Raw genomic sequence first — 10,584 nt, 5'->3', positions numbered from 1 at the left:
AAAAAAAAAAAAAAAAAAAAAACTAACATTAGAGAATAAAAATTCAATCATTGACGATCAACAACATTTCGTTTCATCGACGGCTAATTAATTGTATAAAAAGAAAGAAAAAGGAAAGGAATAGAGATACCTAATTATATTTATCACAATATATCTCAATTTTCCTAATTTAATTTCATACGTTTAAACACAGACGAGCAATAAAATAAATGTGATATATATAAAGATTTATTGTATCATAGAAATTTAATAGTTACCTAACCACTTTACCATTTTCGTATCACATGCGATATTATCGATGTGTACACATCGATTCAGTACACGAAAACGTTGTAGAGATGAGAATTAAAACTTTACATTAACATTCATTGATATTAATTCACATTAATTAAAAATAATTGATATTAATTACAAGACAAATAGTATATATCAATCGTACGAATGCGTACGATAAATATAAAAGAAAATAAATATTTATAATATAAACAAATAGCTATATTCTCAAATTCTCTATTAAAAAATTAAGAAAATTATCAAAAAATGTTTGAATGTTAAATGTTGCAGAAAATAATTCTCAATATTCGAATGAAAAGTATTCTTAGAATTAAGAAAATTGATGAAAAACTGAATTAAAATCGTAAAAAAATGATTACTGCAAAGGATAAATATACAAAAAGTAAATAATTCATAGCTAACTATACAAAATATCATAAAAATATTTGATGTAAAAATTCTCCTATCATATCGAATCTCTTATCATATTATGCTCTCCTAATACAAAATTGAATTTTTAGCCCAAATTTTTCCTCCCCTTCCACGATTTAGATAATTCCTGGAATTTGACGTCATTTCTAAGAAGCCTGGAAAAATTTCTCGATCGACCTCCTATCATATTATGTTCTCCTAATACAAAATCGAATTTTTGGCCAAATTTTTCCCTCCCCTTCCACGATTTAGATAATTCTTGGAATTTGACGTCATTTCTAAGAAGCCTGGAAAAATTTCTCGATTGACTTCCTATCATATTATGTTCTCCTAATACAAAATCACAATTTTTGGCCAAATTTTTCTTTCCTCTTCCACGATATGAGTTGTGATTTCTGGAATTTGACGTCATTTTTATATATATATTAAAAAGTATATAATTCTATTTATAGAAAAAAACATTAATATATAGCATTTATGTTTCTTTCAAGAGGAAATATAATTACATCATATGTTCTTATTGACATTTAACTTCTATTTGATTTTTTAATACTTTTCGAAATATTTTAAATAATAAAGTTATGCAAGATACTCGATATTTTTTACACAATATATCAATCATATGATGTACGTAATATTTCGTATATATATTTTTGATCACACTGAAAAACGTTTTAGATAAAAATTGAATGTTTAAAATGGGATATAGTTTACTGTTATTAATTCTTTTGCATGTTGATACGTAAATACAAAGATCAATTTTATTTTTTTAAATGAATATATATATTTTTTAATTCAATTTCTATTTTTTCATCACATTCTCTATAAAAAAAAAAAATACATATAGACCATAAAAGTCAAAAAATGATTAGTTTAAGAGATAATTGAATATCTCCTAAACTAATAAATTTTTGCTATAAATAGTTTAGTATTTTTTTATAAAGAATATAACGAATCTTCTATTGTATCAAAAAATATATAGTTTTATTTAAAGAAAATAATTTAATCTTTAGAATAACGTAATTAATATCAGAATATATTTCTCTTAAAAACATTCAACCTTTATTTGAAACATTTTTCGTTACAAAGAAAAATAGAGTGACGTAAATCAAAAATGGTAATATCGTGTGTGATACCTTTTTTCTCGGTATTTGAAAACATGGAAAAATCCAAAAATATCACATCTATACTTCGTCTGTGGCAAATATCCTTAACTTTAGATACACAATTTTTAAATACATTATGATTTGTGGACTTGGTCTTGGTTTTTAACAACCGTCGATCGAAAGTATTGAGCTTATTCCCATTTTTACCGATTGCGGTATTCTTCCTCGCATTATTACCAACAGGGGATATTCCTCCGGCAATTTCCTCAAACATTTATACCGACGGAAACGCAACGAAGAAGAAGAGAAAAAGAATAAAATATGCAAAGTGATCGCGTTCAGTTAATTCTACCTTTATGGGTCATATAACTTATGCTGTCGGATAGAAGTTTTTCCCTAGCTTGTCGCCGAATTCGCGAACACATTGCTAATATCGTTCCTGCCATTAGACAGAGGAAGCCACAACCGATTCCTATAATCGTACTAAGAACTGTAGATCTAAGGCACACTCTATCGTTCGTGGGTTCATTGGTTCCTATAATACAAAAATTAATTGATATAAAAATAATATAAAAATTAATAAAAAATAAATGATCTGTTAGATTTAATATTTTAAAAATAGAAATTAATTCAATTGAAGTTACCACTTCGAAAAGCCGTAGTAGAATTCTGGAAGAATTCTGTATCTGCCTCGCCCTCTTGAAGTACACGTAACGATTGGAAGAGATTCACATTCTCTGACAGACTCGTCGCTGGTGTCGATGGACCACCAATTTCTGGCAAAGAACGTTTCGCTACGTTTTTGGCATTTCTCCAGTGACACGGTTGGCTCTGCGCGATTATAAATAATTTCGTAGCAACAGATTGTTCTAAGAGTACAGTTTTTGATAAAATGACCCTCGACAACTTATCTTCCTGTTATACTTACCGGGCATCTTCCGTGGCACATTCTTACGTCACATTCAATATACAATGCTGGCGAACCGGTGAACCTGAACGTTTTCATATAGGCGAATACCTGAGTTTCGAAAAGGCCGCTCTCGGACCAGGATCCACGGAATCTGCTGATCAATTTATCGTCGACAGGACATCCGTATTGATCGATCAACTGGATCCTTTTATTTCCGCCGTTGTGAGCGTAGCAATCGTTTACGACAATGTCGAAACCATCTGCGAACACAGAGGCAGAAACTGTATAGCGGAAGCCCGTTTATCTCAAGTTCATTCGGTGGAAGAAAATTTTATATAGTGCTCGTTTAATTGAATTACCGTCGATTCAAAATACTCATCTAACCACGAACTTTTATCATCTGAACGAGAAATTATCGATAAATTATTATACGAATTTTATTTATGACTGATATCATCCGATATGAACAATATGAGCGTCACACGAATTATTATCATCTATCGTAATAATTCATTCCTCGATTGTATAGATAAATCTATACAAATACATCTCCCTTCCGTTCTAATCAACTTGACATTCCATCGATCCATTCTCAAAATATAGAAAAGAAAATCTTTCCGGATCCGGTGGAACACAGCAGCCTTCTTCGTCAATTGGCAATTAACCCTTTGCGGACGAGCATTCTCTCATTCTCCTATCTCCCAATAGGTCAAGGATATCTTCCAACGAACGAGATGCTAAATTAAATATACCTTAAATATCAGGTACAAAGGAAAATATATATTTTATTAACGATCCTGTTGTAAAATAACGTATAACGTTATATGCTGAATTTTATTTCGCTTAATCGCAAGTTGGATCCGCAAAGGGTTAAATATTGATCTGGAAGAAAAAGTTGTACGCGACTAATTTTAGATCCTCGAAGGGAAAACACATCCGTGTGGCATAACCAGAGCTGTTCGCGTCCCGTTATCCCGAGGAGGTAACACCCGACAGATGTTACGTAGCGCCACGCGATTAAGCAAGCCTCCGGCCTTACGGAGCGGTGCAAAGCGAAAATGCGTGCCGCTATATATACCGTATTTGCTGCGCATGTAGATAATGAGAGTCAGTGGATCCCCGACGCGGACTGGTCCAGCCACTCTAGTTCCAGTGGTCCCGTAACCGTATCTGATTTCCATGTAGCACTCTGGTGGCTGCAGGGTGAACACTACGGGATTCCCCGTCGCGACTCTGGAAGAAGATATCCGCGTTAGAGGTTTCTGGTCTCTTTGCATCCCGGCTTCCCGTTAACCGACACTGGGACAAGAGCGAAAGAAATATGCATCGACTAATAAGCGATAATTTTCTTCAAGATGAGAGATTGATCGTAAAGATTTTCAACCGCTTACTCGACGTCGAGGAAGGGGAAGGTGACGGTCTTCCAGAAGTCGTATCCGTATTCGCAAGTCACTTTGAAATGCTCGTCGAATTCTTCTTCGATGAGCGGGTTGTACTGCACCGTGACCGTGTTCCACATCAGGTTTTTCTGCCATGAAAACAGATCAAAATGAGAAATGGAACGTTTAGATCGATAGGATAATATGCAGAAAAATGTTCGACGAGTGAAAGAAGTGAAATATCTTTTGCGGATAAAAGATTGAAAGTTTTTGTAAAAAATGTGAAAAATGTATTTCTTTTGTCGGAATAAAGAAACGAAGTAGACAATTTTTATGGAAATATACATGTTCGAAATTAATTAAATTGATTAATATTATATATGTATTACACTATATCAGTATCTATTTTAATATTATCGATACATTGTATCGATAATATTTGTATAAATGAATTTTTTTTGGATAATAAAATTAATATTCATCTTTAAAAATAATCTTGTATTGTTATAATTAATTCTTTATAATTAATTCAAATACGATAAATGTATTTACGTTTAACGAGTATAGTTAATTATTATTTTCATCACGCAAACAAACGCGCACAAACTACTTCCAGAACGAAATTTCATCGTTAAAAGCTCAATTTACTATTTCTTTCCAAGTCTAATCGCAGCTAGGGAAGCAAATAGATACAGTTTAGTGCACCCGATATAAATCACGGCGCGCGTGTTTAATAAATCACAGGAGAGCGTAACAGAATTATTAACGTCGGCGCGGATTTGCGATTCATAATTGCTAAACCTCTCTAACATGGCACGAGTTGGGCGTATATTAATACGTCGAGTTGGTTGACTGTGGAGATAAAACGCGAAACAAAAATCGTATCGATTCTTTTCTTTTTTTTTTTTCTTTCTTTCTTTCTTTCTTTCTTTTCTTTTCTTTTTCTCGTGCGTTAATCATTATTATTCCTTGTCAAGTGGTCACGCTGCGATGGTAACGAACCACGTCGTGCGCCAAGTTGCACGCCTGGTTTACTTACCGTAGGATTTTTTCGACTGTCCTGATGATGGGTGTTCTCGCCAAGGGTGCCGCAACGATTCAACTGAATGTAGAACTCGTAGTAGTCTCGACCTGTTCCGTTCACGTACATGCAGTCCGGGTCGTAAGAGTAACCTTTAATTGAAATTATTATTGATAACAGATTATCATACGAACACTTTCGAATTTTCCAATTCTTTGAACGGACTTGTTCGATTATTTATGCTCGTATAATAAGACATCTCGTGATCTTTGAAAATAATTGGCGCTATCAATAATCGATATCATCGATATTTACAAACGAATAAGCAAATATTCTTATTTTTTTCATATTTCTCTTCCTAATTGAGGAACTCTAACAACAATTAATCGAATCTCTAAAACAATGATAATATCTCTTCCAAATTCATAAGAGCGAATAGGAATAATTTATAAGCAGGACGATGATCAAGAAGGACGTGCTATTTGCAGATGCATCGCGTGTATCGTGCAAAGAGCGGGCAATGCGTTATACCCCTTTCAAAATAACGGAAGTGGAGGATTCGACCATATGCGTTGGTCTCGCCTTGGAAAAAGGAAAATTCTCTCTCTTCTTCTCCCCTCTCTACGTGCTCTACGTCTCTCGCTGTGGCGAGCCTCCCGAGGAGATCGTTTCACGATAACGCTGTGCCATTAGCTCGTCAGCATCGCGGCAGTTTCGAGCGTTGCGTCCGCGGAGATGATGATTGCGAACAGCGTGTGAGCTCGTACAGAGAGGACGTGATAGCACGTCCTTTGATGCGGATGCTCGCCGGCACGTTCGCGATTCCCGCTTCTCATGTTGAGTTTTCTTAACTTACCAGCCGAGTAGAGGAGACCGGTGAAGGAACCGTTGAAACCGATCCTGATCTTCATGTAGTCGTCCTGGCATTCCGCCTCGATATCTGCAAAATTTTTTTTTTTTTTTGGTTAGATTTACGAGATTTAATTATGTTACCTCATTTTTGAAACATGTTGTAAACATGATCTATTATGATTGAATAATCTCTATTCTGTATTATTTTAAAATTTATATCAAAAGCTTTCTACAATTTATGGTTTAATATCTTTGTAATAATAGGGATCCCTATTATTTTCCCGTTATTGATAATAATTTGAATAATTTTGATGAAAATCTATTTGTAAAATCTCGAACATAATCTTCTCCTAAATTAAAAAGTGCCAAAATATTCCCTTTTCCTAAATCGCGCATTTTTCAAAAACCACTTTTCACCCAACTTTCCCACCGACACGATCGATTTTCACGAGGCAAACGACTCGTCATCGCCGTCCAGGTTTCGTTTCGCGATCGTAAACGACAGATAAATCGGCCCTAACGAGGCAACGAAGCAAGAAAGCGGCCGCAATGCCGAAACATCGCGCGGCCTCGTGTCGAAACGGTCGGAAAATCGGGGGATCCATCCGGTGGGCGGAAAGCAGCGGAAAACCGGTCGCCGATGACGAGTGAAAGTAAACCGGCCAGCCAGCCCCCCTCCCCCCTTTTATAGGCGCTGTTCGTGGTAAGGAGCCGTTTCCATCGTAAAACGACGTAATCCACCACGTGAGCGGTGGAAGATGGACGGCGTTAGATGGAGGCTGCAGATAGTCACACTCGAGGTGATTCTCGATGATACAACGTTTCGCCGGGAGAACGCTCTTCTCCCCCTTCCTTTCCTTTTTCCCTCCCCTCCGGATGGAAAAAGCCGCGTAGTTGGCTGGGCACACGCGTGTTACGCGTTTTCGACCGGCATGCACGCACGCTTATTACAATTGCGGATACGTACTTCGTGCTCGTCGGCCGGCAAAACGTACGAGAGCAAACAATGGAGTTGCGGTTACGCAACTTTTGATAGTCGCCCGAGTACACGTAGTCGAGCAGACGAGAGGGGAGCGGGGAACATTCTTCACTCGCGATTTCGTCCGCGCGTTTAACCACCTCGAATTTATGGGGAAGAAGAAGTTTAAGAAAGTTTTTAGCTTCGATTGTAAAATCGAACGGACAATCGGGACGCGATTTTATTGTTCGAGAGGAATTAAGGGTGCTTAAAGATAAATAAAAAATACGATTGCCACGTTTCTATTAATTTTACGCAATATAGGAAGGAAATAAGGAAAGTAATTTTGTATTATGGTTACGTAAATGTGTCTTTATATTATGCATAATCGTCTTTCTATGAATAAATTATTGCGAAGCAATATTCACCGTGAAAGACAATATGTATGATATATTAATGAATTGAATTCTAATTGAATTGAAATCTAAACATCCATTGTTTTCAGAGATTTATGAGGATTATATGACAATCTTTTCTGTAAATATATATGTTATATAGATATAAATTTGCACGTAAAATATATCGAATAGGATAGGAATAGGTCAAGTTATTTGTGTTTGATTCGCGAAACTGACGAGGGACGAGGTGAGTGACAGGTAATTTGAAAAGTTTGAAAGGGATAGCCAACATCTCGTCCGCATCGATGTTGGATCTTTGATGCTCTTCGTAGGATTTAATTACGATCCCTCGTTCCAAAGATCTCGTTTTAAACAGCCCTATTTCACTTTGATTACAACCTAGCCAGAGAACAAAATAAGCAGAGTATCTACCTCCTTCAGGAAGTGGAACGTACGAAACGTAGATTCTAAACCTCGGCCTTTCATTTAAATCTCGTTACCTTGAATTCTTGAATCGCAGTGTAAAAAGACCAACATCCTGACGGCTCTTAAACACTCTCTAATTATGAAAATACCAGGTGTATATCTAACTTGATCATCGTTCTTCCTCTAACAATAATTTAGTTAGTTCTTCCTAAAAAGATCGTTTGCTCGCATGCTCTTGTTTTAATGCGATTATGAATATATAGATTAATTTCCATTAGATGCAGAAGAGAACGATGCAGATTAAGTTTTTCTCTCATTGCTAAATACCGAACTGGAGGACTAGAGCAATTTCTAAACGATTATATTTACCTCATACATACAACAAAGTTTAACTTAGATCATTTGCATACCACGATACTACTTCAACACCATTTTAAAGCAATAAAACCAATATTTGCTTCCTGAAAAAATTTGCAATCAATATAAAATATAGACAATAAAAATTTCAGACTTTATACTAAAATACGTAATCGAAATACGTAGAAAAATCTACTTAAAAAGAATTCCTCTTGTATTACACACCACTACCCGCCACTCGTTTTCGATAAATCACTCATACAAAAGATGCCAATAATAAAATAAAAGGTAACGGATCACGGTCGTAAAGGATAGCTCACGGACAATGATGAAGAGACAAACTCTCGACCCCGCGGGTACGTAGAAACGCTGGTGCACAGGAGGATGGATTAAAGCTAATGGGCTTTCTTTCGCGTAATCGACGATGCCGCGGGTGGCCGCCACGTTTCCCGCAGAGAGGCCCTTTACGTCTTCATCGGGACCAAGAAGAAACGCTCTCCAACTCGCTCGACGATCTCTTAGACGTCTATTTCGGGAACGTCTGTTCCACGACGATTCGTATCAATTTACCTCTCGATCAAGCCGCCCTTGACCCTCGAGCAATTACTCTCTCTCGTCGAGATCCCTCGTGTATCTCAAAGATTACGATCTAGGAGGAGGCAACGCCCTCGCGGATTTATTTATTGGGGAAAAACTCGCAATTTCGCGAATTACGGCCTCCACGGGTCACCACGTCCTCGGGATAAGATCGAGGAGAGGAGTGTATCTCGGACAGAGATACGCGAGGATAATAGAGAAGTGAAGGGAAAGGAGAGACGCGTTGATTTCTCAGGCGTCGGGTGTGCCGTACGACTTGCCGACACCGTTTTAATTGCGTCCACTCTAACGGTAGCCGCTCGTGTTCCGAATGCCAGACCAGCGTCGAGGACGGCCACGAGGTACGATGGATCGATCGATCAAATCGCTTCGTGGACGGGCACTTGGATCCGTGGAGAAATGGCGGCAATAACGGAGACGTGGTAACGGTTCTCGAGGGTGAAAGCGTTTGGCTTCTTATTGGAGAATCTTGGGCTCGAGGATTTAGAAATGATAGGATGAAAGTGACCAAGGTCGGGTATGATGAATGTATAGGTTAGGAGTATTTTGGGAGAAGTTGGGAAAAGTTTCGATCCTGTTCAGTGAACGATTAAATTATTATACGAGGATCTTGGTGTTTGAAATATCTGTATACGTTTGTGCAAAACCTTGCTGGTTACTTTATTCCCCCCTTTTTCGTTGTTATTTATGGTTGAATTCTAAATTGTTCGTAAAAGATTTCATAGTATTTCTGAATCGCTTACGTTGAACACGAGTGGTATTAGGCCTGTATCTCCTGTGCTCCCGATCCCAAGATTCCGGATGCCTCTTCCACTCCTCGTCCCCGACTACCCCTGTGCCTCCACCTCCTGGTATTCCTTGCAAACCCTGGAGAGTTTGAAGAGCTTGAAGATTCGGGCTCAACGGTCTTCCTTTCAATGACGGTACTGGTACATACGCTGCTCCATCTCCAACGTATACCACCTAGATGTAGATTAATGAAATTCAAGTAATGAAATTATATAAATTCGATTACTTTCGATGAATGAATATAAAATGAAATTAAAGTGAAGAACGTTCCATTCAACAACTAGTTTCTTCTATGAGATATATTTTAATATAGTTTTCCTTTTCTTGATATATAGATCTTTGATATCACACTTTTTGTTTCCCAAAATCTCAAGTATATTCTTCTTTCATTTATGCGAATCAAATAATTTCGAAATAAAAAAAAGAAAAAAATCAATGCTAATATATTATACAATGAGCATAGATTCGCAAATATATCCTCGACAGAGGTTTATCTTCCCAACGATGCAACCGCAATTTCCGGCGCGGAAACGAGCGATCTCAGAGGAAAAGCGAAAACGACGAGGCGAAAAGAAAAAGAAGAGCGCGTGACCAACGAGTTCGTCTCGAAATATTCTCGATGCATTCGAGATAATACTCGGTTTCGATCTCTTTGTCGCGCAACTTCCACTTGTTCCACGCCATCACGAGGAAGCTTCCTTCTTTGCTCGATTTTCTCGAGTGCGCGTATTTTACGAGTGTACAAACAAAGATTTTGAGGGAAAAGTGTTGCCCATGGCTCGAGAAAAATAGTTGCGGCTCGTAGTTATGGTGTTAATACCAGCCACCTCGAAGGTTTTAAAGAATCGTGAAAGCCAAGTCTATCTGTGACTTTGTATCGGTTCTGTTTCTGGTCTTAGAGTCCTCATTTTACGAGGTTGTTTCGTCTTACAGGCATAGCATGCAGAGTTTACTGGAAGGAATGGAGAATAAGAAGAGGAGAACGACATGCAACGTGGACGAAAAAGAGCAGAATTCTTGTGGAATGAATCGACTTACGGGATTTCTAGTATAAGTTACAGTTATAGATTTTATTATTTAGAAGGA

At 37.3% G+C, this 10,584-nt stretch overlaps 1 protein-coding gene and 1 long non-coding RNA gene across 6 annotated transcripts in view; one reads left to right on the top strand and one right to left on the bottom strand.

The window, feature by feature from the left end:
* The window catches only part of LOC102672114, a 165,077-nt gene that overhangs the window by 82,956 nt on the left and 71,537 nt on the right, over nucleotides 1-10,584 (top strand). The gene's annotated exons all lie outside the window — the stretch shown is intronic.
* LOC102671897 overlaps nucleotides 1,833-10,584 on the bottom strand; it is a 57,598-nt gene continuing 48,846 nt past the window's right edge. For all 5 annotated transcript variants that reach the window (XM_006617861.2, XM_031511554.1, XM_031511556.1 and 2 more), the window contains 8 exons: nucleotides 9,453-9,672; nucleotides 5,978-6,061; nucleotides 5,140-5,273; nucleotides 4,113-4,249; nucleotides 3,800-3,954; nucleotides 2,740-2,981; nucleotides 2,456-2,642; nucleotides 1,833-2,346 (listed from right to left, as the gene is read on the bottom strand). In XM_006617861.2, the coding sequence (XP_006617924.1) occupies nucleotides 2,150-2,346; nucleotides 2,456-2,642; nucleotides 2,740-2,981; nucleotides 3,800-3,954; nucleotides 4,113-4,249; nucleotides 5,140-5,273; nucleotides 5,978-6,061; nucleotides 9,453-9,672 (1,356 nt within the window). In that variant the 3' untranslated portion in view covers nucleotides 1,833-2,149. The remainder of the gene's footprint in view (nucleotides 2,347-2,455; nucleotides 2,643-2,739; nucleotides 2,982-3,799; nucleotides 3,955-4,112; nucleotides 4,250-5,139; nucleotides 5,274-5,977; nucleotides 6,062-9,452; nucleotides 9,673-10,584) is intronic.

The sequence above is a fragment of the Apis dorsata genome, unplaced genomic scaffold (genome assembly GCF_000469605.1).
Source record: "Apis dorsata unplaced genomic scaffold, Apis dorsata 1.3 scaffold_327, whole genome shotgun sequence".
NCBI lineage: Eukaryota > Metazoa > Arthropoda > Insecta > Hymenoptera > Apidae > Apis > Apis dorsata.
This window is presented reverse-complemented; position numbering and strand designations above follow the sequence as displayed.